The sequence below is a fragment of the Centropristis striata genome, chromosome 4, assembly GCF_030273125.1.
Source record: "Centropristis striata isolate RG_2023a ecotype Rhode Island chromosome 4, C.striata_1.0, whole genome shotgun sequence".
NCBI lineage: Eukaryota > Metazoa > Chordata > Actinopteri > Perciformes > Serranidae > Centropristis > Centropristis striata.
The window spans coordinates 3,577,158-3,597,908 of NC_081520.1; the positions used below are offsets into that span (position 1 = coordinate 3,577,158).

At 42.9% G+C, this 20,751-nt stretch overlaps 1 protein-coding gene across 1 annotated transcript in view; it reads right to left on the reverse strand.

Annotated features, from left to right (window-relative positions):
- Positions 1 to 336: 336 nt before the first annotated feature.
- col4a4 (collagen, type IV, alpha 4) overlaps positions 337 to 20,751 on the reverse strand; it is a 47,468-nt gene continuing 27,053 nt past the window's right edge. The window contains exons 8-47 of the mRNA XM_059331090.1: positions 20,679 to 20,747; positions 20,377 to 20,412; positions 18,687 to 18,749; positions 18,537 to 18,572; positions 17,576 to 17,617; positions 16,394 to 16,474; positions 15,945 to 15,989; positions 13,529 to 13,591; positions 13,235 to 13,279; positions 13,035 to 13,088; positions 12,300 to 12,360; positions 12,112 to 12,216; positions 11,872 to 12,027; positions 11,588 to 11,677; positions 11,058 to 11,218; positions 10,851 to 10,923; positions 10,565 to 10,671; positions 9,873 to 10,056; positions 9,671 to 9,739; positions 9,471 to 9,578; positions 9,318 to 9,386; positions 8,776 to 8,925; positions 8,480 to 8,641; positions 8,170 to 8,337; positions 7,949 to 8,092; positions 7,682 to 7,789; positions 6,784 to 6,962; positions 6,618 to 6,681; positions 6,433 to 6,507; positions 6,161 to 6,268; positions 4,606 to 4,713; positions 4,435 to 4,506; positions 4,151 to 4,279; positions 3,932 to 4,039; positions 3,691 to 3,846; positions 3,140 to 3,388; positions 2,771 to 2,887; positions 2,496 to 2,684; positions 1,688 to 1,971; positions 337 to 594 (exon numbers count right to left, since the gene is read on the reverse strand). Of these exons, the coding sequence (XP_059187073.1) occupies positions 337 to 594; positions 1,688 to 1,971; positions 2,496 to 2,684; positions 2,771 to 2,887; positions 3,140 to 3,388; positions 3,691 to 3,846; positions 3,932 to 4,039; positions 4,151 to 4,279; positions 4,435 to 4,506; positions 4,606 to 4,713; positions 6,161 to 6,268; positions 6,433 to 6,507; positions 6,618 to 6,681; positions 6,784 to 6,962; positions 7,682 to 7,789; positions 7,949 to 8,092; positions 8,170 to 8,337; positions 8,480 to 8,641; positions 8,776 to 8,925; positions 9,318 to 9,386; positions 9,471 to 9,578; positions 9,671 to 9,739; positions 9,873 to 10,056; positions 10,565 to 10,671; positions 10,851 to 10,923; positions 11,058 to 11,218; positions 11,588 to 11,677; positions 11,872 to 12,027; positions 12,112 to 12,216; positions 12,300 to 12,360; positions 13,035 to 13,088; positions 13,235 to 13,279; positions 13,529 to 13,591; positions 15,945 to 15,989; positions 16,394 to 16,474; positions 17,576 to 17,617; positions 18,537 to 18,572; positions 18,687 to 18,749; positions 20,377 to 20,412; positions 20,679 to 20,747 (4,545 nt within the window). The remainder of the gene's footprint in view (positions 595 to 1,687; positions 1,972 to 2,495; positions 2,685 to 2,770; positions 2,888 to 3,139; positions 3,389 to 3,690; positions 3,847 to 3,931; positions 4,040 to 4,150; positions 4,280 to 4,434; positions 4,507 to 4,605; positions 4,714 to 6,160; positions 6,269 to 6,432; positions 6,508 to 6,617; positions 6,682 to 6,783; positions 6,963 to 7,681; positions 7,790 to 7,948; positions 8,093 to 8,169; positions 8,338 to 8,479; positions 8,642 to 8,775; positions 8,926 to 9,317; positions 9,387 to 9,470; positions 9,579 to 9,670; positions 9,740 to 9,872; positions 10,057 to 10,564; positions 10,672 to 10,850; positions 10,924 to 11,057; positions 11,219 to 11,587; positions 11,678 to 11,871; positions 12,028 to 12,111; positions 12,217 to 12,299; positions 12,361 to 13,034; positions 13,089 to 13,234; positions 13,280 to 13,528; positions 13,592 to 15,944; positions 15,990 to 16,393; positions 16,475 to 17,575; positions 17,618 to 18,536; positions 18,573 to 18,686; positions 18,750 to 20,376; positions 20,413 to 20,678; positions 20,748 to 20,751) is intronic.

The window sequence follows — 20,751 nt, forward strand, 5'->3', positions numbered from 1 at the left end:
AGTCAAAAATAATCAAAACCCAGAATTCCCACAGCTGGTGAGGTTGTTTTTATCAGAGGGCATGTTTACTTACAAACATCAAGACTAAAAAATGACATCAGACAACCCCAGTTCATCTGTCTGCTGTGACATTTGTACTGCTTGATTGATTGATTGATTGATTGATTGATTGATTGATTGATTGATTGATTGATTGATTGATTGATTGATTGATTGGCTGGCAGCGTTATCTCTGACAGTCTCTCCTCACAGAGACAAACAAACGAGTCTCATCCTGTCCGTCCTCTCAGACTCTGCAGGAGGAGAAGGAAGAGGAGGAGGTGATTTTGCTCCTCCTCATTCCCTCATGCAGACATTGCACCTCCCGATGCTCTCCCTCTGCTGCCAGCCCTCAGTCAGCGTGGTGGAGGAGCTGTTGGAGGTGGAGGTGGTCATATCCACTCTGGTCAGCCAGAAACTGTAGATGTTGGCGAAGTAGTGGCAGGTTCCTCGAGGACCCTGACACTCCACGAAGGGCTGGGCCCTGAAGTCTGTCAGACAGCTACCTGATGATGTCAGAGACTGGCCGCCGCCCTCGTCACCTGCACCTGTATGCTGCGACACATAGGAAATGACATCATCAGGTTTTAGACTACCTTCATCCAGTTTCATGTTTCAGCTGAGAGTTAGCAGAAGAAACAGTCAATTTCTTTAACAGTAGTTAATAGGGGTGTGACGATACTCTCAGCTCACGAGAACGAGACGAGACGAGATTTTAAGAAAACTACAATGACACAATATGACTGGACCAACAGACTTTTATTTAACCCAGTTGCACATGCATTTTGAAATGTTTTATTATAACTCTTTACATGCATGATGTATGCATGAGCTTTTCATAAACTTCTTCTTTCACAAATTGAAACTAAAACTAAAATTTATAAAAGTTAAAATAAGACAATGAAAAAAATAAAATCCCCCAGAGGGATTAATGAGAGTCCGGAGGTGACTTATGGTTTTCGATCGTCGCGTAAACGCTTAGCAACAGTTTCATCCGTGATCACACATACGATTAAAGACCAGACACTCAACTGTGGCCGCTGTCGCTAACTGCACAACATCAGCAGCTGGTCAAAACAAAACAGCATGGCTAATCATCATAAACATAGCGATCTTGACCGGCATCGCTAACTGTGCACAGAGTGTTAGGTGCTTGTTGTAAACAAACAGAGATTGCTAAGTGAACACCTCCTGCAGCAGCAGCACATACACACTGTACTGCTACAGAGCTAACTGTTAGCCTGTTAGCAGGACTGTGCCGCTTCGATTCGTTCTTACTCTTCTTAACGAGCCGCCGGCTGCTTGCTGCTTCTCCTCCTTCTTTTCCTTTTACTGCCCCCACAGGTCACAAATAGAAGTTCGGATAACTCACAAATCTCGCGAAACTGATTTTTAACGCAACGAGAAATATTGCCGAGTTTGATCTCGTCACACTCCTAGTAGTTAACAATATCTGACACAACTGTACAGTGTAAGGATTACACAGAATACTGCACTCGTTTTGAGGGTATTAGCAGTACCAGTATTTTATTCCCAGTAGTAGTTGCAGCAGTGACAGTTTTAGGTATCAGCCATAGTATTCTCACTGGCACCATCAGCAGTTGGAGCACTGTATTCGTAGTAGGACCTCTACTACTGCAGTACCCACCATGAGGAAGGAGTATCCGGTCCACAGGCTTCTCCAGCTGCTGGGGCAGGCTGGCTGGTTGGAGGTCTGGCTGTGCAGAGCTACAGGCGAGGAGGGGGCTTCACACACCACACAGCGGCTGATGTGGTCTTCGATGGAGGCTCCGCCCACCGGAATACTGGAGACAGCCGCCGTCGTCGACAGCCAATAGGATTTATCATTACGACTGGCATAAGAGCAGGTCCCCATGTTGCAGGAAGAGAATGGCATGGTGGAAAAGACCCGCATACATGACCCCGCCTGACCTGGAAATATCATTGGTAAACATGTTTATTACAATATCAATTAAAGATCTTTTGTTATTTTAAATATAATCTCATGAATTAACAATTATTGTGCGTTGATAGGTGTGAATGGATCTCTAATACTTTGAGGAACATGCCTCCCTCAGACAGTGTCCGTCAGGCTACTGAAAGGAAACTCTGGGTGAGTATTGAACCTCAGATTCAGAAGGAGTGGTGTGGATTCTGTCTTGGTCCTCAAACAGTGAACCAACTTTTTATTTGCAGGGATACTGGAGGGGTCATGTGTGGTTTGTCCATCCAGTCTACACATCTTTTGCAGGTACCTTGTGGGGGATGCTGTGGGATTACTACGAGGTTCAGTCCTTGTATACCCAGCGTAAGAGCTGTGAGAGCTCTGAAGCTGCAGTCAAGCAACAGCACGGATTTGGGTCAGAGAGCTTGACACAAAAAAATGCCAAATACTTAACATTCTTCTATGCTTAACAGTATAGAAACTGATCTATGTGTGTGTTAATGTATTATACCCAGGTCCTGAGTGTGAGCCTTCTCCTGACCCTCCAGGTACAGCAGACTGTATCCATCCCACAGGACCCTCATGTTCAGTGGACAGGAGGGGACCATATTTGATTGGCTGTGCATCACTAACAGGAAGCCCGAGTTCAAGTTTTTGGTTGGTCCAGGAGGGCCGCGGTCACCGATTGGACCAGGATCACCTGAGACATAAAGACCAAAGGATCAAAAAAAGGTGATGCAAATTGAACCAAATAAAGTGAGAGAGACAGACAGGTGGAGGTCTCACCTTTTGCTCCCACTAATCCACTCTCCCCCGGCAGGCCTGGCTCTCCTCGTTCTCCATCTGGACCGAGGGGCCCCTCAGGGCCTCTCGATCCCTCAGACCCGTAGTCCCCCTTCCTACCTGAAACACATTATCTATCACCTTAATGACCAGCTGCACTGAGACTAAAACTAATTGTAGAAGTTTCACATCAGATTTTATTTCCACAATTTTCATCTGCTGTCCCTCATTAAACTAATTAACCTGAATTAGTTTGGGATTGTTTTTATTTTGGATGACTGCGATCCTCTGAGCAGAGAGTAAAAAACAAACACTGTCTGATATGGGACATGCGTATTTTTACCCTGACCAGCTCCACTGACTGTTTCTCACCTTTGGGTCCTATCAGGCCAACTTCGCCCTGGAAGCCAACATCTCCAGGCTGACCAGGAAGGCCAGTGGGTCCTGGGGGGCCCTGTGTCGCGGGAGGGTAAGTTGGGCAGGAGGAGACCCGTCCCTTCTCCCCCTTCGGACCCATTGGTCCAGGAAATCCCTTTGGTCCTGGAGGTCCACTTGGACCAGTACAACCTTGAGGACCTCGATTACCTGGTAGTCCCAGCAGACCTGGAGGCCCCCGTTGACCTGATCACACACACATACAAAGCTGCTATTTAGACATTATTTGCACTGGATGGTGCCCATGTTGGATTTTGCAACTTCCAGTAGCACCACGTGACACACTGGCCCAAACAGTTCTTTAGAGGCAGAGTACCACTCTCAAACTGTTGAAAGCTGAAAGCCGAGAAGCTTATCATAAAAGAAAACACAAAGTTTGGAGTGAAATCAGACCTTCAGTACACCAAAACTTCAGTTTTGTCAGGTTGTGTATTGAATCTCATCTGTCAGCATTCATATGTATCTCAGTCACATGGAGAAAGTCTGACCTTTTGCTCCTGGACATCCAGGGTTGCCTGGCGGTCCTACTGGTCCTGGAGATCCTTTTGGGCCACTTGGCCCATGGCACCCTGTGGCCCCGTTGTCCCCATCATCTCCAGGTACTGGAATGTTCTGACCTGGATCACCCAACTCACCAGCACACCCTGAAACACCAAAGAAGGGTCAGAGGTCATCCAGTGTGATTTATCGGATTTGTCAGTGTATTAAACCTGATTGTTGAATCCGGACCTGGCTCTCCATCTCCTCCAGTAGAACCAGGATCTCCCTGAGGCCCTTGGACTGGAACTTTACAGTCTTCTCCAGGTTTACCTGGAGATCCTAAACCCCCTGGTGGTCCTAAAACATAAGATCCATTATTGACAGAGAGTCAAGCTAAAGCTTTGATCTTAAGATGGTTCACTGCATGTCTGACACATCCTGACCTCGATGGGAACCACTGCTACATACCTTGAGCTCCTGGGGGGCCTCTGGGTCCTGGTGGGCCAGGCTGGGATAAACCAGAGGGTCCTGGAGGACCTGGAGGACCTTTATCCCCTGGAAGACCTTTAGAACCTGGAGCACCTGGCACTCCAAGGCCTAAATAGAAAGATGGATGATATCATTGCAATGCTGATGAAGTCTTTATAGAACAATTAAATAAAAGATTTAATTTCTCATAAATGCCTCTAACTTTTACAAGTCAGAGGTTAATGTCTTGATGTCTGCATGTGAGCAACAGACTTTACTCTCACCTCTGGTCCCCATGTCGCCCTTCACTCCCTTCAGTCCATCCAGTCCATGAAGTCCAAGGGGTCCAGGAGGCCCTGATGCAGAAAACAAAACAAAGTTAAACCTTTTCTCTGTAAAGTAAAAATAACCCTGACAAGGCTGACATGACAGCAGGTTTGGTCTTAAAATCTGACCTTGGAGTCCCGGGCACCCCTGCGGCCCTGGAGGACCATCAGATCCAGCTTTACCAGGAAGACCTGGAAGACCCGAACGACCTCTGGGACCAGGGGGGCCGACCACACCTGAAATAACAAGACACACATGGTAAGGGTCAGGAGTCAGCTCTACCTTCTTGATGCTGATCAGTTGTAGGCTTTCGAAGATCAAAGTTTAATCAGACTGAACTGAAAGAAAAAAAGTTCTGTCCACTTTTTCAACATAACATGCGTTCAGCTCCATCTAGGGGCAAATCGGTTCCCATCATGCATTTCTTCTGCAGCTCATGGAGAGAAACCATGGATATGTAAAAAAAAAAAAAATTGGATACAGCATTGGAGGCAGGGTCCTGTTAAATCTTATGAAAGATGTTCGGTCGTGCATGAAGCCAAAAAAGAAATTTTGAGTGTGCTTCACCCTGGCCCGTGACTCTCACCCATACATTATTTACACTGCCGAGAAGAAAAATTAAGAAATTTTCCCGCCTTTTTAACATGATGATCTATGAGGCTATGGGTGCGTGTTGGTGGCGCATCTGTGTGTCCTACGCCTTAACTATAACTCTGACAGCTTTAGTAGATGGATGTGAGTGAGAAGACGAATTTCCTATGTTTCTATGTATAAATTATTTCTGTAGAGTGGCATCTGCACCATTCATTTTTTGACAATTTTTTCTCTCCCTTCCCACTCTTGCTATGTCGTCATCCACTCTAGCCTCTCCATAAGGTAACATAAGTGGGATTTTTTGGCGTGCTTTTGTCGAATAATTTTGAAAACCCTTTGCCGAAACCCTTAGAAAAGCCATAGCACACTTGTCATGGCTGAGACGGTCGATTTGATACCTTTCTAGTGTAAAACTCCGGGAGGAGTAGTCGACTGACAAAAACATGGAAGAAATGGAAGAATAAGAAGAAGCCCAGTGGATAGTATATAGTTTGCTTTTACAAGCACACTCAATGAAATTAGGAAGAAGCCTGGTGGGTCGTATATAGTGTGCTCTTACAAGCGCACTCAATTATTTGGATCTTCTATGGATCTTCTGCATCTATGGGACCCATAGAACAAAGGCACCACAGACTTGAAAAGTACGGCTCTTCTAGACTTTCTGAATGTTATCGGACTGAATTAATCAAATTCTGATAGTAAAACAAGTAATTTCACGGGAGTTGTTACATTTACAATCATTTCAAAATGATTGCTTTCCCAATGTAAGTCTATTGTAAAGAGTCTTTGGTCTGGAAGATGTAATTCAACCATGTGTCCACTACATCAAATTGACTTCAAAGCCTGGCGTTCACCGGGGGGGATTCAGAGAAACTAGCGACTTGCTCTCAAAATTGCAAGCATCATTGCCCTGCAAGATTTCCTTTTCTAAGCTCAGAATTCTGCACACAGCGTCCGGCTCATCTCAGATAAGCCTGATGTTTTCATACTCGCCTTTTACTGCTTTTGGATTTTATCAGCCCACATGACTCAGCTCATGTTTCAAAATGAAGGTGTGAAGACGTGTTGGATCCAGGTGAGTTTCTGTACCTGATTGGCCCAGATCCCCCTGGCTGCCTGGATCTCCTTTGCATCCTTTCTGTCCTGGACCCCCGATGAAACCAGGTGCTCCGGTATCTCCTCGAGGTCCAGGAGGTCCTGAGAAAGAAAAATAGCTGATTCATCCAGAAATCGGATGGCTTATTCAATCAAAGATCAGTAACGGATCAAGTATTTTACACATTTCAGTTTGGAGTCAATTTTAACAACATATTTTCTGTTTCACTACATTTCTGGTTACAAAACCAGAATAGTATCATCACCTGAAGGCCCGGAGTCTCCACGAGGCCCGTTGTCTCCAGCTGGACCAGGACAACCAACAGAGTCTCCTTTATCACCTGAAACACAAACACAAACTTGTATTTCATTTACAAAAGGTATTAAAAAGCAACACCTTCAAATAAATCTGAGTCATGGTGGGGAGGTACAGTTAGGGGTTATTTGTGACCTTTGGATCCAGGACATCCTTGGCTACCGGGTTTTCCATCTTCCCCCAGACATCCCAGGTCACCCTGCAAACAAACACAGATACATTTTTTCAGAATATTAAAAATTTTCAGAACAACAGAAGCAAAAGATAAATTATATTAGAGGTTGGTACAAAGTCTTCTTACTGGATCTCCAGTCTCTCCAGGAAAGCCAATGAATCCTGCATGTCCTGTCCGTCCAGGTGGTCCTGGAGGTCCTGGTTGGCCGTAGGGCCCGGGGGGGCCTGGAAGTCCTACTATGCCTGTGGGTCCGTTGATGCCTGGATACCCCTGCTTACCTGTAGCTCCTCGCGCACCTTTACTTCCTGTAGAGACAGCAGTTATATGTTACCAGAGTAACTGCAAGAGAACAAAGTGGAAGCATTCTAACCTTACACAGTAGTTGTGTTTCCATCAACAAATGTCTATATATTTTTGAAGATTTACATGAGAAAAGCTTGATGAAAACACCAAAGTTCGATACATTTTCAAAAATGTTGTTTAAAAAAAGGCTTGCTTGAGGGTTTTTTGATAAAAAAGTGAATGCACTAAACAGGATATGAAACAATTTTTCTTAATAACTCCTGACGTGGTAAACATTTAACAAACATGACTGATCAGCTGTTTCCTCTGACATGGAAACTTCAGATCAGCCATCAGAGCCTTGCAGTGCTGCTGAGACCGCTCAGTACAACAAATGGACCTGGCCAGACTCGACTCCACCTGACTCATATTGTAGTCATCTCAATCTCACTTGTTTCAACTTGATTTGATCTGACTTGAATAAACTCAACTCGAGTCGACTGGACTCGATGACACTTGCTGCTTTTTGGTTGGTTCGGTAGTTAGTTCGGTGATTGTTAATAATAGTATTATGATTTAAATACTTTTACCATCCTATTCCTGCTTTCAGTTTTCAGTTTTACAGACTGAATGTTCAGGTGTTTCCAACTTTCACATAGTACCTGAATGCACCACTGAACCTCTGATCTAAAGAGGTCATGACGTCCTATGTGACACTACTCTCTAGGGTAACTGCTCTGACCTCTTGGTCCAGGAAAGCCGTTAATGCCGAAGGGTCCATCTTTTCCTCTATCTCCTTTGATGGGGATGAACTTGGTCTCCCCTTGAGGCCCCAGGGCCCCTTTAGAGCCTGCAGGGGACACACATGGGTGACATTGTTGGTTTAATGTGTTCATGTTTCTTCATCCATCATGTTTCATATGGGACATTTCAGATTAAATCACAGTTTAAATTTGACACATATATTTTAGTAGTTATGTGGTCGTACTGAGTATCACGCAGTGTTTACCTTTCTCTCCTTTCTGTCCCTCACAACCTGATTCCCCATCTTGTCCATTGACCCCTCTCTCCCCTGTCCTCCCCGGGGCTCCAGGGGTCCCTGTCTGTCCAGAGGCTCCCAGCCCTCCGTCCGGCCCCTGAGGCCCCACCAGACCTGGAATAGACAGTATTTCAGGGACCTGTGGCATCGGAATACATTGAAACACAGGTGTGCAGGTGGGAGGAACTCACCTTTCTGACCGTCAGACCCTTGCAGTCCTGAGTCTCCGGTGGTCCCAGCGGGGCCCTGGGGCCCCGGGTATCCTGGGAAACCTGGAGAGCCTGGTTTCCCTTTAGGGCCTTGAGGGCCAAAACCTGGAGGACCCTCTTCCCCGACCTCACCTTTCTCCCCTGTACAACCTGAACAGAAATATGATAACAACATAGTAAGCAGCCTCATTCAAGTAAAGTGAAGTCAAGTAAATTAAGGTACAGTGAAGTAAAATGAAATAGAGAAAAGTAAAGTAAAGTACAGTGAACATCTTTGGGAGCCAGAGTTTACCTGGGGGTCCTATGGGTCCCTGAGGGCCAAAAAATCCCCTAGAACCAGGTTTTCCTGAATCACAGAAGTCAGGTGTGGGACCCTGGGAGCCAGGTATACCCAGGGCCCCATCCTGTCCTCTCTGGCCCTTCGGTCCGGGGCCCCCAGCCAGACCAAGAAGTCCTGGACAAACACAGGAAATCATTTTGAATTTATACATTTAAAAACTTTTTTGAAATGAACTAAAACAAAAACACAACAGGTTTTCTTGACTTCAAGTAGTGATGAATTGATGACATTCAGGTCCAGTACTTCACCTTGTGGTCCATCGTTGCCGGGGGGGCCAGGAACTCCTTTCGGTCCGAGGGAGCCTGTTGCTCCTGGGAAGCCGATGGGACCTGAGGGCCCTACATTAGAGTCTCCTGCAGGGCCCCTGAGTCCAGAAGAGCCTGGGAGCCCCGGAGAGCCTGGTATACACACACAGTTAAAAACTTGCTGTTACCATCTCGATCATAGATTCTCAGATTGTCTTTGGGTGCTGTAAGATTAATGATGACCAAGATCTCAGATCTGGTTCCCACCACAATCAAGCCAATCCAGACTTTATATGTGATCCAGACTCCTTCCTACTTGTTTTGGTCCAAGTAAAAGGCCTAAACAGAAAACCCAACCAGATTGAACAACACAGGTTGTTTTCATGTGGTTCAACGGGTCAGTACAGGTCTAAATGGGTGGTTTTGGTGACATCGGACCTTAGAATGTAGAACCACTGAAATAACAGGTGAGTAATAAGGCAACGGCTTTTAAAACATAGACTAAGATGACAGTGTGAGACATATCTCAGACAGAAAGGTACTACCTGGATTTCCGCCATAACTGAAGCCTTCAGGTCCTTCTTCTCCTGTATCGCCAACAAAACCTGGAGGTCCTGCAGGAGGATTTGCATAAAGATAATGTTAGAAGATAATGTAAAGGACAGTTGTTACAGATGTGGCACAGGTGATCTCAGTACCTTGTCGTCCAGGTGGTCCAAGACGTCCAGGCTGTCCTTTGTCTCCTTTCACTCCATCAGGTCCAGTGATGCCCCGAAAACCTGGAGGACCTGGGAGTCCGGGGTAACCTGGAGAGACGGACAGGAAGTGAGGCAGTCAGGTGAGCAGGGAGTCAGCTATGCAGGTGAGCAGACAGACCAGAGTCAGAAATGGTGTTTACCAGAATTTCCAGGGTCTCCTTTCTCTCCAGGGGCACCAGGGTTTCTGGGTACACAGGGCAGAGTGTCACCTACAGGAAGAGGGGGAGTCAAACAGAAAGTAGGATGGTCAGAGAAAGAATCATGGCGCCCTGGGAGAAGTAATGAAATGTGTTGTTGGAGGGTTTTTTTGTAATGCAAAGCTGATTTCAGATTAATCTCTACCTCTAACCCCCTTCGGCCCTGGGGAGCCAAGGAATCCTGGTTGTCCTGGGTCCCCAGGTGGGCCACGTTGTCCTACTGCTCCAACTACTGCTCGCCCAGGGGAGCCTGCAGGTCCTGTTGATCCTTTTCGCCCTGGGAGTCCTGGGAAGCCTCTTTCTCCAGGAGAACTGGGGAAACTTTCACCCTGAAAAGAAACAGAAAGGTGAGTCTGAACAGCAGTCTGAACAAATATACATCCTGACTGTATAAACCCCTTTTCTGCTTCTTAAAATATGAGTTTCTCTGAGAATGCATTCACTTGCTCTCTGAGACCACGATTAATAAAAACCGAGGAGCCAGAACTCCTTATCTACTTGCTCACTTTCTTCATCAACCAGCCAGAGGGGCACCGTTCTGGATCCAGAGGCCTGGATTCCAGCCTCCTCCTCCCTCACCCCCTGCTGAGACCTCTCTTTCTCAGGGTAAGGACTTCTGAAGATCTCCTTTTCCACAAGGAATCCTGAACAACTGCAACTCTGACCTTCTCTGTGCATCAAAGTTGCATTAATGAACGCAAAGTTCATTGCAACTGCCAGAGAAAGCTTCACCTCAACCCGTCATCTGAACTTAATGTAAAGGCTCTATTATTAATTAATTAATTAATTATGAATAAAATTTGACCCTGTGCATTCACCCCTGAGCGTCTGACTAACCTCGGGGCCAGGGTTTCCAGGGCGCCCTGGGGGCCCATCCAGTCCTCTTCTCCCCGACAATCCTTGTCTGCCTGGAGGGCCTTGCTGGCCAATGTTTCCTTTCTCACCTGTAGGCAAAAGACTAATCAAAACCACCGATGCACTCATATGACAAAACTCCACATTAATTAATTTTCCGCTAAATTGAGTTGGAGTTTGACACATCTGTTGTACTTGTAGTTGTGTGTGGTGTTCATAGGATATGAAACTTTGAGGTGATTCTTACATTTTAAATAGTTAAACTCACCTTTAAAATCCACCACAGTGAAATATCCCTTCTGACCTTTAAACCCTTTGACACCCGGAAATCCACCCAGGCCCTGCAAACAAATCAGTCATTTAAATGAACCAACCAACCAACCAACCAACCAACCAACCAACCAGCCAACCAACCAATTACACCCCTGGCTCCATGCTTGATCTGGCTGCTGACCTCTGCACCCTGTTGACTTACCTGTTGTCCAGGCTCTCCTGTGTCTCCAGGTAAACCTTTGTTTCCTCTCTGTCCCGAGGCCCCTAGGGCTCCTGGAAACCCTGGAGGACCCTGGTCGCCCATAGAGCCGGGGGGACCCCTCAGTTCAGCTGGGGGGCCACAAGCGCAGTTACCAGGACTTCCTGAAACACAAAGGTAGCTTTAAAAACAGGGATATAAATGTAAAGTCAATAATGTGTAGTTCCTCAGGGAAACGTCCTGGAGCTTCTGTTCTTTCTTTTAAACCTGATGTAAGGATGCAAGATGAGTTCTCATACAACAGAAAATGCACAGATATTTACACTGTTTTTATGTTTTTCCTAATTTCCAGTGTTTGTACTCTCATTGAAACTGCTCATAAAAACAGATGGAAGGAAACACACTTAATGAATAATTACCACAATCCCAGACACGTTTGTGTTTAGCTTCTGTCTTTGTTACATTAAACTGAAAATGACAATCAAAAAACAATCAATCAATCAAGACGTCAATTAATATATCCAAACACTGACCTTTAAATCCTACGTAGCCCCTGGCCCCCAGGGGCCCCTGTTCACCTTGATCTCCAGACTCACCTGGCTCCCCGGGGAGACAGTAACTACCTGAAGAGAAAAAAAGAAAGTCAGCAGGACAACAACAGGTGTTCATCTGTAATGACTTTAAGTATATAAAACGCGAGACTAACTTTATTGGACTGATTTAAATAACTTTAGATAGTGACATCACCCGGTGTGTCTGAAAGACAGGTGTAAAAAAACACAGTTGAGAGGACAAGTAGAACAGTGTTCTCTGGTACCTGGAGTCCCTGGTTCTCCTTTCAGTCCTCTGGCTCCAAGAAGTCCTGGTTTTCCAGGCTCTCCCGGTGTGGTTTTGCCTTTATATTCTGTACCTGGATCTCCCTTGTCCCCTTTGGATCCTCGACCTCCTCTGTCACCAGCAATACCTGCACGACCTGAAGAGGAACAACAGAGATCTTTTTTCATCACCATACCACCTTTAATATGAATGAAACTGTAAACAGGCTGCAGTTACGGACCAGGTATGGATCTGCCCGAGACTCCTGGAGGGCCGTACACTCCCTTCAGCCCCATATCTCCTGGAGGGCCCCTCGATCCAGGGGCCCCGGGATCCCCGTTGTCACCTACAGGACAGAAGGCAGTTAGCTTACCTCAGACCAGAGTGCTGACCTCCGTCAGCTGATTGTGAGTGTGTATTAATCCATACCTGTGTATGTAATGTAACCGTCCTGAGGGAGGCCTTTAGGACCTGGATCTCCCGTCATGCCCTGAGAACAGACAGGTTCATTACACACTTTATATACAGCATAAAAATCATCTCAAGACACATTTACCCCACTAGTACAGAAGCTTTGGACCGCTGGAGGAGGAGGTTTTCAGTCCTGGGGCGTTGGGGATGCTTGGCAGAGGTAAAGACATGTTGATGGAGGAAAATATGACAAAAAGGAACCTTGGACTGACTTTTAGAGACAGAGTTTTGTTCTAACACCCCTAACGTGAACAGTTTTATCTCCAAACTAATGTGAGACCTTTTAGGGGAGATGTCAGCTTAACAAAGTGAAAATGCTTGTGCAGTTCAAAGATAAACGAAGTAACAGGTTCAGGTAAGTGATACAGATTCACTAATGTATATCACATTTGGTGAAAAACTGCTGGGTAACTTTATCCCTCTTGAAACTTTGTAAATATTATTTACACTTGTCCGTGCACATGATACACCGTGACGTCACAACAAACCTTTTTAGCATCCGATCATGGCACCACTGAGCAACTTTTATTGGGAATAAACCCCGCCTCCAACACTGTATCAGTTCTCTTTATACATCGATGAGTTATGACCCTTTCCTCTTTTATAGTCTTCCTTGTTCCTGTGTCTGGCTGTATGTGATTGGTCAGCATAGTGATAATGTTGCACAGATACATCACAGACAAACAGACTGACCTTCGGACCTTCTCGACCAATCAGACCAGGTAGACCAGGAATTCCTAGAATCCCCTGAAAACACCCACACACACAACAGAAATATCCTGAATTCAGATTGGCTGACAGTATATCATTTTAAACAGTATAATCAATAATGAGACAGTAGTTTAATTATTATTTTGTCAGCTTTTGGATTTTTTACAGTATTGATGACCCACCGTGAATCCACTTTCCCCGGGTGGACCAGGTTTACCAGAAATTCCCTGAAACACACAAACACATTACAGGTGTGTTTATACAGAGACTGATGGTTCATTATTGATCTGAAGAGTTCATGTGAACACTTTAATCAGGATGATTAAAGATTACAGATGAACATCTCACACTCTGCAAACTAACTTTCATTATTTATTCTGAAGAGAACGTTTTAGTGGTTTATTCGGTCAGCTAGCTGAGACAATCCCGAAACTAACCTATGCTGATCAATAATGTGAAGCAAGAGGGTTACTCACCCTGGGTCCAGGAAATCCCACAATCCCCTTCTCTCCTTTGATCCCTGTGAGACCGTCCAAACCCTAAAAGCAACAACATCATCAAGTCTCCTGTCAGCATGTTCCACAATCATTTCTCCTCTTTAGCCTACTTTAAGATTATCCAATGCAGCTAAAGGCAAAAACCACATAGTTGATCTCATGCATTATTTTTTCCTGTTGTATTTGAATGTTTGTGCATACTTCTCAACTCAACTTTATTTGTAAAGCACTTTAACCCATTGAGGCCTAAAACGCCTGTAAAACCTCTGGTCGATTTTAAAATAAGCCCCTAAAACCTGAAGTTTTTCTGGAAATTCAACAGAAGTGTCAACGCTTCTACTAAATAATAGACTTTTCAGCCTCTGTAGCAGATAGAAATGGAATTCAAAAAGTATTTGAGAGCTTATACAAATACTACAAAACGACATATCCGCTTTCCAGGCTTCAATGGGTTAAAACAACCACAGCCGCAACAAAGTGCTGTACATAAACAAACAGAACAAAAGACAATAAAATAAATAAAACAGGAATAAACACTAAAATAAATAGATTCATTGCTTTTTAAAAAACAATTTAAAAAAACAATAAATAAAAGCAAACCATAAAACACTAATAACAAGAGCAGAGTCTCATGCATGGTTAAAAGCCAAGGAATAAAAATAGGTTTTAAGATGAGTTTTAAAAATGGACAGTGAGGAGGCTTGTCTGATGTGCAAAGGTAGCTCATTCCATAGTTTGGGGGCTGCAACAGAAAAAATACTTGCGTCCCTAAACAGTCTGTGAGCTGTATAAACCGGGTATGACTAGAAAGCTGAGACTCTTGTGGATCCAATGAGCCCAATTTTCTTCATGTGTGATGATGTTAGTCAGTGAAACTTGAGCTCAGTGTATCAAATGAGCTGCTGTGATCTCTAGGATAATCACAGCCCAATAAAACTTTACAACCGCAAACTAGAGACCAAGATCATTCAGAGGATGGATGGCTTTCCACACTACACTGACAATAAGGGGGTTTCTCAGCAGGCAACACAACACAAGTGCTCGCCATACAATCAAACACAATACACAAATCTCCAAAACGAAATCATAGCATGGATTCTTCTATGGTGTTCAACAAGTTCAGGATTTTTATCCATTATCAAGTGGTTAAATATTGTTACATTTTGCACAAAATCTGTCCAACAAATGATACCACCTGAGAGACACAATTGAACATGGAAGTGGCTTTCATATTGTTCTATGCCGCAAACTTTAAAATTTGAGTCGATGCCTAACCAAAACACGTTCATGACAGATTTAAGACTCAATCAACTTGACAAACTGTGCTAAACTGCATCTCAAGTTAATTCTCAGCTTCCAGCTTTTAGAAGGAGTAAAGCACTTCTATGTAACATCTGTTGACCCCCTGTCCTCTGTCTAAGGGTTAATATAGATGTGAGTATTCTGCAGTTTATAAATAACAAAATCAAGAAATAATTTTCGTAAAATCTTCATCCCTCCTAGCCTGGCTAACACCAGACTATTCTCAAATGAGGTTTAGTCTGGCAACGAGCAATGGATTTCTCCGTAGAGGAGGTGTGGTTTACGATCCTCCAGAGACGTTTATTGGACGCTTAGAATGTCTATCAAAGCGTCTGTAGGTAGCTCTTAGCCAATCAGATCAGTTATACCAGATGACGTAGTAGAGCAACAGAAATGGATTTGGAAATGTTTGTTGTGTGTGTGTCTGTGAGAGAGTGTTGCTTGCTGCTTTGCTCCTCCAGTTCTCGCTCTATTTATTTTCACGCTTTATTCCCCCTCATGTCATTCAGCCACACACATCCACTGATTTTATGGGCAATAAACAAGCTGCTGCGGGTCTCTGGGGGCTCCGCTGTCCGCGGTAGCGGGGCTATTAGCCGCTAGCGACGCTAATAGCCCCACTACCATAACGCCGGTGATCTCAGCGGAGCCGCCGAGAGACCTTTCGCCTTTCACCTTTCGCTCTAAACTATTTAAAACACCATCTACAGCTAAAGAGAGTTTCGCGTCTGCAGCAGCCATGTTGGATCCGAAAAAACTACAAGCTTCCAAGTGCCGAGTAGTACGCGTCATCGTCTTGCCGTCCTTCCCCGCTCTGTGATTGGATCCTAAAACAGGGCTAAGAATCCTTCCTGGTTTCCAGACTGGATGGAGGTTCGAAATTAAATTCGAGCGCGCAAGGCAGTATGGGTATTCCCAGGCTACATCCCTCCCATGCTCCCCAACAAATTTATTAATGTTCCTTCTCGATTTAAATGAGATTATTACACAATATATACAAAGATAATTTCTCTAAGCCTCTAAGCCATCGAGAGAACAGCGTCATGAAGACTGCACCGTAAAAAAAAAAAGTTGATCAGATATTTGAACTTACTGGCAGTCCCTGACTTCCACAGACTCCTTTAAGCCCTCTTGGACCCTGAAGAACCACAAGAAACCCATATTAGAACCAACAGAATCAAAATTACAGCAGAACCATGGATATTAAATAAGAACAACCACAGGAGAACAAGGACACCAAAACGTCACATCAGCAGAAGAGCAGGTTAAGAGTTTCAGGGCGTTCAGGAATCACAATCAGATGTTTGTCTTGGAGTTTTGGTGCATAACAATACACAATAAAAAATAAAAGCAAGCAGAGTGCAAACGGTCAAGAAAGCATGAATTAAATTAAAAAAAGACAAAATATCTGCTTTAAAATCATAAAATCTGAAGAGCTGAACAGTTTTTCTGCAGGAAAGTGCAAATGTTCAGAGTAAAAATTATAGATGTTTACAGCAGTAGAACCACAGTAGAAATCTGATTGGCTGAAGCTCCACCCACCTGTTCTCCTTTAATATACAGGTCTTCTGGAGGATCGACGTACTCAAACGGCCCTGGAGGCCCCTGGAGGCCCTGATCGCCCTGTGGACCACACACAGTACTGCAATACTGCTGCTGCACAATACAATCTGAAACTCTGAAAGTCTTTTTGTTCTTCTCACCACGCCCCTCTTAGTGATGTTACTGCAGGTGCTTTTTGATAGACTGTATAAATGACTAGGTGGAGTAGTAGCTAGCTTTCGCTTCACAGCAAGAAAGCTGCAGGTTTGATTCCGGTTTGAACAGTCGTCGTGAAAAGGGAAATAAGCAATATTTTAGCCTGGCAAGGTGCAAAAAAAGAACAACTCACTGCTTTTGATATGTATACAGTGGAAAGAAAAATTATGTGAACCCTTTGAAATTACAGTCTTCTGCATTAATTTGAAGGATGGTTACGTATGATGTTACTTTAAGTATGTATATCGTTACTTTAATCATTAACTAGGTTCATCTGAATGACTTTGTTCGTTTGAAAATCAAGTAATGGTAACATTTATTCTTTAGGAAAACTGTTTTGTGAAATGTTTATAGGAAATTTTCTTTTCTGTTTATCTTGAAGGTTATCAACCTATTCCATCCAATTATATTCTATCATTCTGTTTAAACCATCAAACCCAAAACCATCTTCAAGAAAATCAAAATGGAAGGATAAGAAGAATTGAGTTGTCCTTTGCATCCTTCAACGGTTGATCGAGCAGTTTTTTTTTGCCACAGTGGCCTCTCTGTGTGACCCTCTCAGGCTTAAGGCACCCGTCCTGCTCAAGCGAAGATCATCCTACAAAAGATGTCTCTGCACCTTTGCCGCCCACGGTCAGCCATTTTGTTACGCACATTTCTTCCCCCCACATTTCCACTGTAAATAGTCTTTTAGATTAGTTGTTTCTGATCAAAATAGGCTCACACCTTACACCTTTTGGGTGCCCCCTGCTGGAGGAAATGTATATGTGTAACCAGACACCCGTCACTGCTGTCGGGGTATCTGCAACTACAATTATGACTTGCATTGTCAGCCTCTAGTTGACATTCAAAGATCTGGAGTTTTTATTCACGACCGTGTTTAAACGTTTTTTTCAGCACCTGCTGTGATGTCACTGAGGGGGGCGTGGCCAGAATAAAACTGTATTTTAATCCCAATATTGGTACCTCGTCTCCTTTCTGTCCCGGCAGAGATCGACCCTTTTCTCCCTGAAACACAAACACATCTGTTATTAAACATGTTTATCAATCCATCAGGTACAAATACAACCATCTGACATCAAGAATCACTAATCTGGTGGTTCTGCAGTCGCCATGTGTATTAAGTCTTATCAGCAAACTGTGCTTCATTATTATATAGCATATTCTGCATTTATGACTAACACATTCATGTAAGAGCACTGTAAAAAAAGAAAAAGTTCTATTTCAGAAATTTCCTGTTACTTCACGGGATTTCTCTTGGTTTTCTACATTAAGCAAAAATTTAATAAAAAGTCAAGTAAATGTCTTTTATTTCAAATATCAACTATAAAATGGATGCTGAAATCTGTAAATTAATATAATGGGAAATTATACATTTATTTTTACAGTATTATTTGCTTAATGGTCTTGTATGTGGATTTACAGTGAATTCTATGTAAAATACAAAAAATAAACATCAATAAACAATTGCTGAATGTAAAATAAAGGAAACGTTCTGTTTTCTTGCAGATAAACTTAAAATTGAATGTAAGAATTTTACAATTAAAAAAAAAAAAAAATGAAATGGTGAAGAAACGGTTAAAATTCTGGAAGCAATATTTATCATCATATTAATGAAAAAAGGAAATAGTTATTCTACACACATATTCTTTTATATACATAAATTTACTTAAAATTATCCGTATTTTTTTATCTGTATAATAACTAACGGTTGTTTACTGTTATTTGGCGGTAAGTGTTTTAAAAGTCTGTTTGTTTGTTATTGAGTTCTTAAGTGCAACTAATGCTGCCAAATAAATGCTGTAAAAGTACAACATTTGTCTCTGTGATGTAATGCAGTACATGTAGAAAATAGCAGAAAGTGGAAATACTCAAGTATGTCAACATTGTAACTGAGTACAGGTATTGAATAATTACTAATACTTACAGGTGGACCCCTGGAGCCAGGGAGACCAGGAACGCCCTGCAGAGACACAGGCATAAAAGGACTTTACCTGCTACCTTGACATCTTAACAAGGTAATTATTATCATCATTATTAGTAATAATATTTATCATGTGTGTTTGTTCGGACTCACGTTGGTCCCGTCCAGTCCTGCAGGACCCAGAATCCCCATCGGCCCGGGGAGACCCCGTTCCCCCTGCAGACAGAGACACCTCTCAGTAATACTACACACGTAAAAGCAATGCAGACATATAGCTTGTTTTATGGTGTCCCATTTCATCCTTCCTGACTGCCAGAGGCGGTGCATAAGTGTAACATAGTTAATCAGGTATTAGTGATTCCACTTGCCATCTTAAAAAAACCAAAGGTATTGAACGCAGCACCCCTGGGGTTTAGTGTCGTGCACCCCGGGGGCAGCTGCATTCAGACCTTGTGGGGTAATGGTAAGGTTACGGGCTATGAGCTCCGTCTTTTTTCTTTAATATATTAATTTAATTTCACTTTATTTTAGTAGAAACTTAACGTGTCTTTTAATTTTATATTTTTCAGAGGGATGCACCTGTTTTTATTTCATCAGGTATGATTTTTGGATTTTGTGTATGATTTTTGGATTTTGTGTTTATTGTCGGGCATTCAGACCTTGTGGGGTAACGAGGGATGCACCTGTTTTTATTTCATCAGTTTCAGAATAAATGGCTGGATGCCAACTAGATGTCCTGGTCTCAATACATATCACACAACGCAGAAAGAGTACTAAGCCGCTACATAAGCACTAAATGACTTAGTCTTGCGCATGTACAGTGCGCATCAGAGTGATCATGTGTCATCAGAGGATCTGTTCCTTTGTTCTCCTTGCATTGCAGGTATACTACAGCTGTAGCGTCAGCATATGCTAAAATAACTAACTGTCTATCTATCTATCTATCTATCTATCTATCTATCTATCTATCTATCTATCTATCTATCTATCTATCTATCTATCTATCTATCTATCTATCTATCTATCTATCTATCTATCGTCTCCACATGGCGGCTCTGAGAGTGGTGCCCCTGGAAACCTTATGTGCTGTGGCTTCATTGGCACCTTCACCAGACTTTATAGGGTGAATTATGCCACTCCTCACCCACTGGGTGTGGTCCTCCTACCAAGTTTCTCTACTTCCACTCAATAAGGTGAGTATGTGGGATTCCATGCGCAAGATGAAGTCATTCAGTGCTTATGCACCACCTCTGGTGGTCATCCAGGATTCATAGAACTGTAGTTACATACGTAACTTTTGTTTTATTTTTTATATGTTTTATTCATAACTGAGTCAATTCAGAGTCACAGGAGTGCCAAAACATAAAATATAGTATATAAAAAAAACATGTAAAATCAAGAAATATTAAAAGAGGAATAAAATAATTAAGTGAATGCAATAAATAAATAACTGTGGAAATATAAACACAAAAAACAAAAAATATTTATCAGAGCATATAAATTACTTTTTTTAATGAATTGATATTTATCCCTTTTTATGTTGTACATTATACAAAGCTTTTTATTAAAATAATTATTATTATTTTTAAAAATGTTTGAAACAATACACTTGTCAGGCTGATTTTGTTACAGTACTGGCATATTTTATCAGTTAAAAAAAACAGTAAAATACAAAGTCAAAGATTGGACAGACAACTCAATAAGATCATTTTGTGCTCAGAAAAATTTCATAAAAATAAAAAGCATCAGATTATAAAAACTATTGATGCGTTTTGAAAGTAAAATGTTTATATGCAAAATAACTGTCATAAATTAAAATGTAGTGAAATAAAAAGTTTCTCACTGGTCGACCAGGAAGTCCGCTGGTGCCGGCTTCTCCCTGTAAGACACAAACACTCGATAGTTTCTCTTCATGACACATCAAGATACACATACTGTATATTTAAATGTAATAAAGAAGCTTTAAGCTAGTCAAAACATCCCATAATATGTTGCAACAAGCTGCAGCAAGTGTTGGCAAGTAACCAAGTATTTTTACTTAAGTTTTCAACCGTTTTGTTTTCTGACAACAGCAACAAGTCCCAGTTCTCTTGACACAAATCAGTTGGAGTGGAGTGCACATGTGGTTTACTGCACAGTACTTACAGGTACTCCAGGGTACTGGATCACATAGACCGCCGGATCTCCTGGAAATCCCTTCGCTCCCAGCAAACCCTGC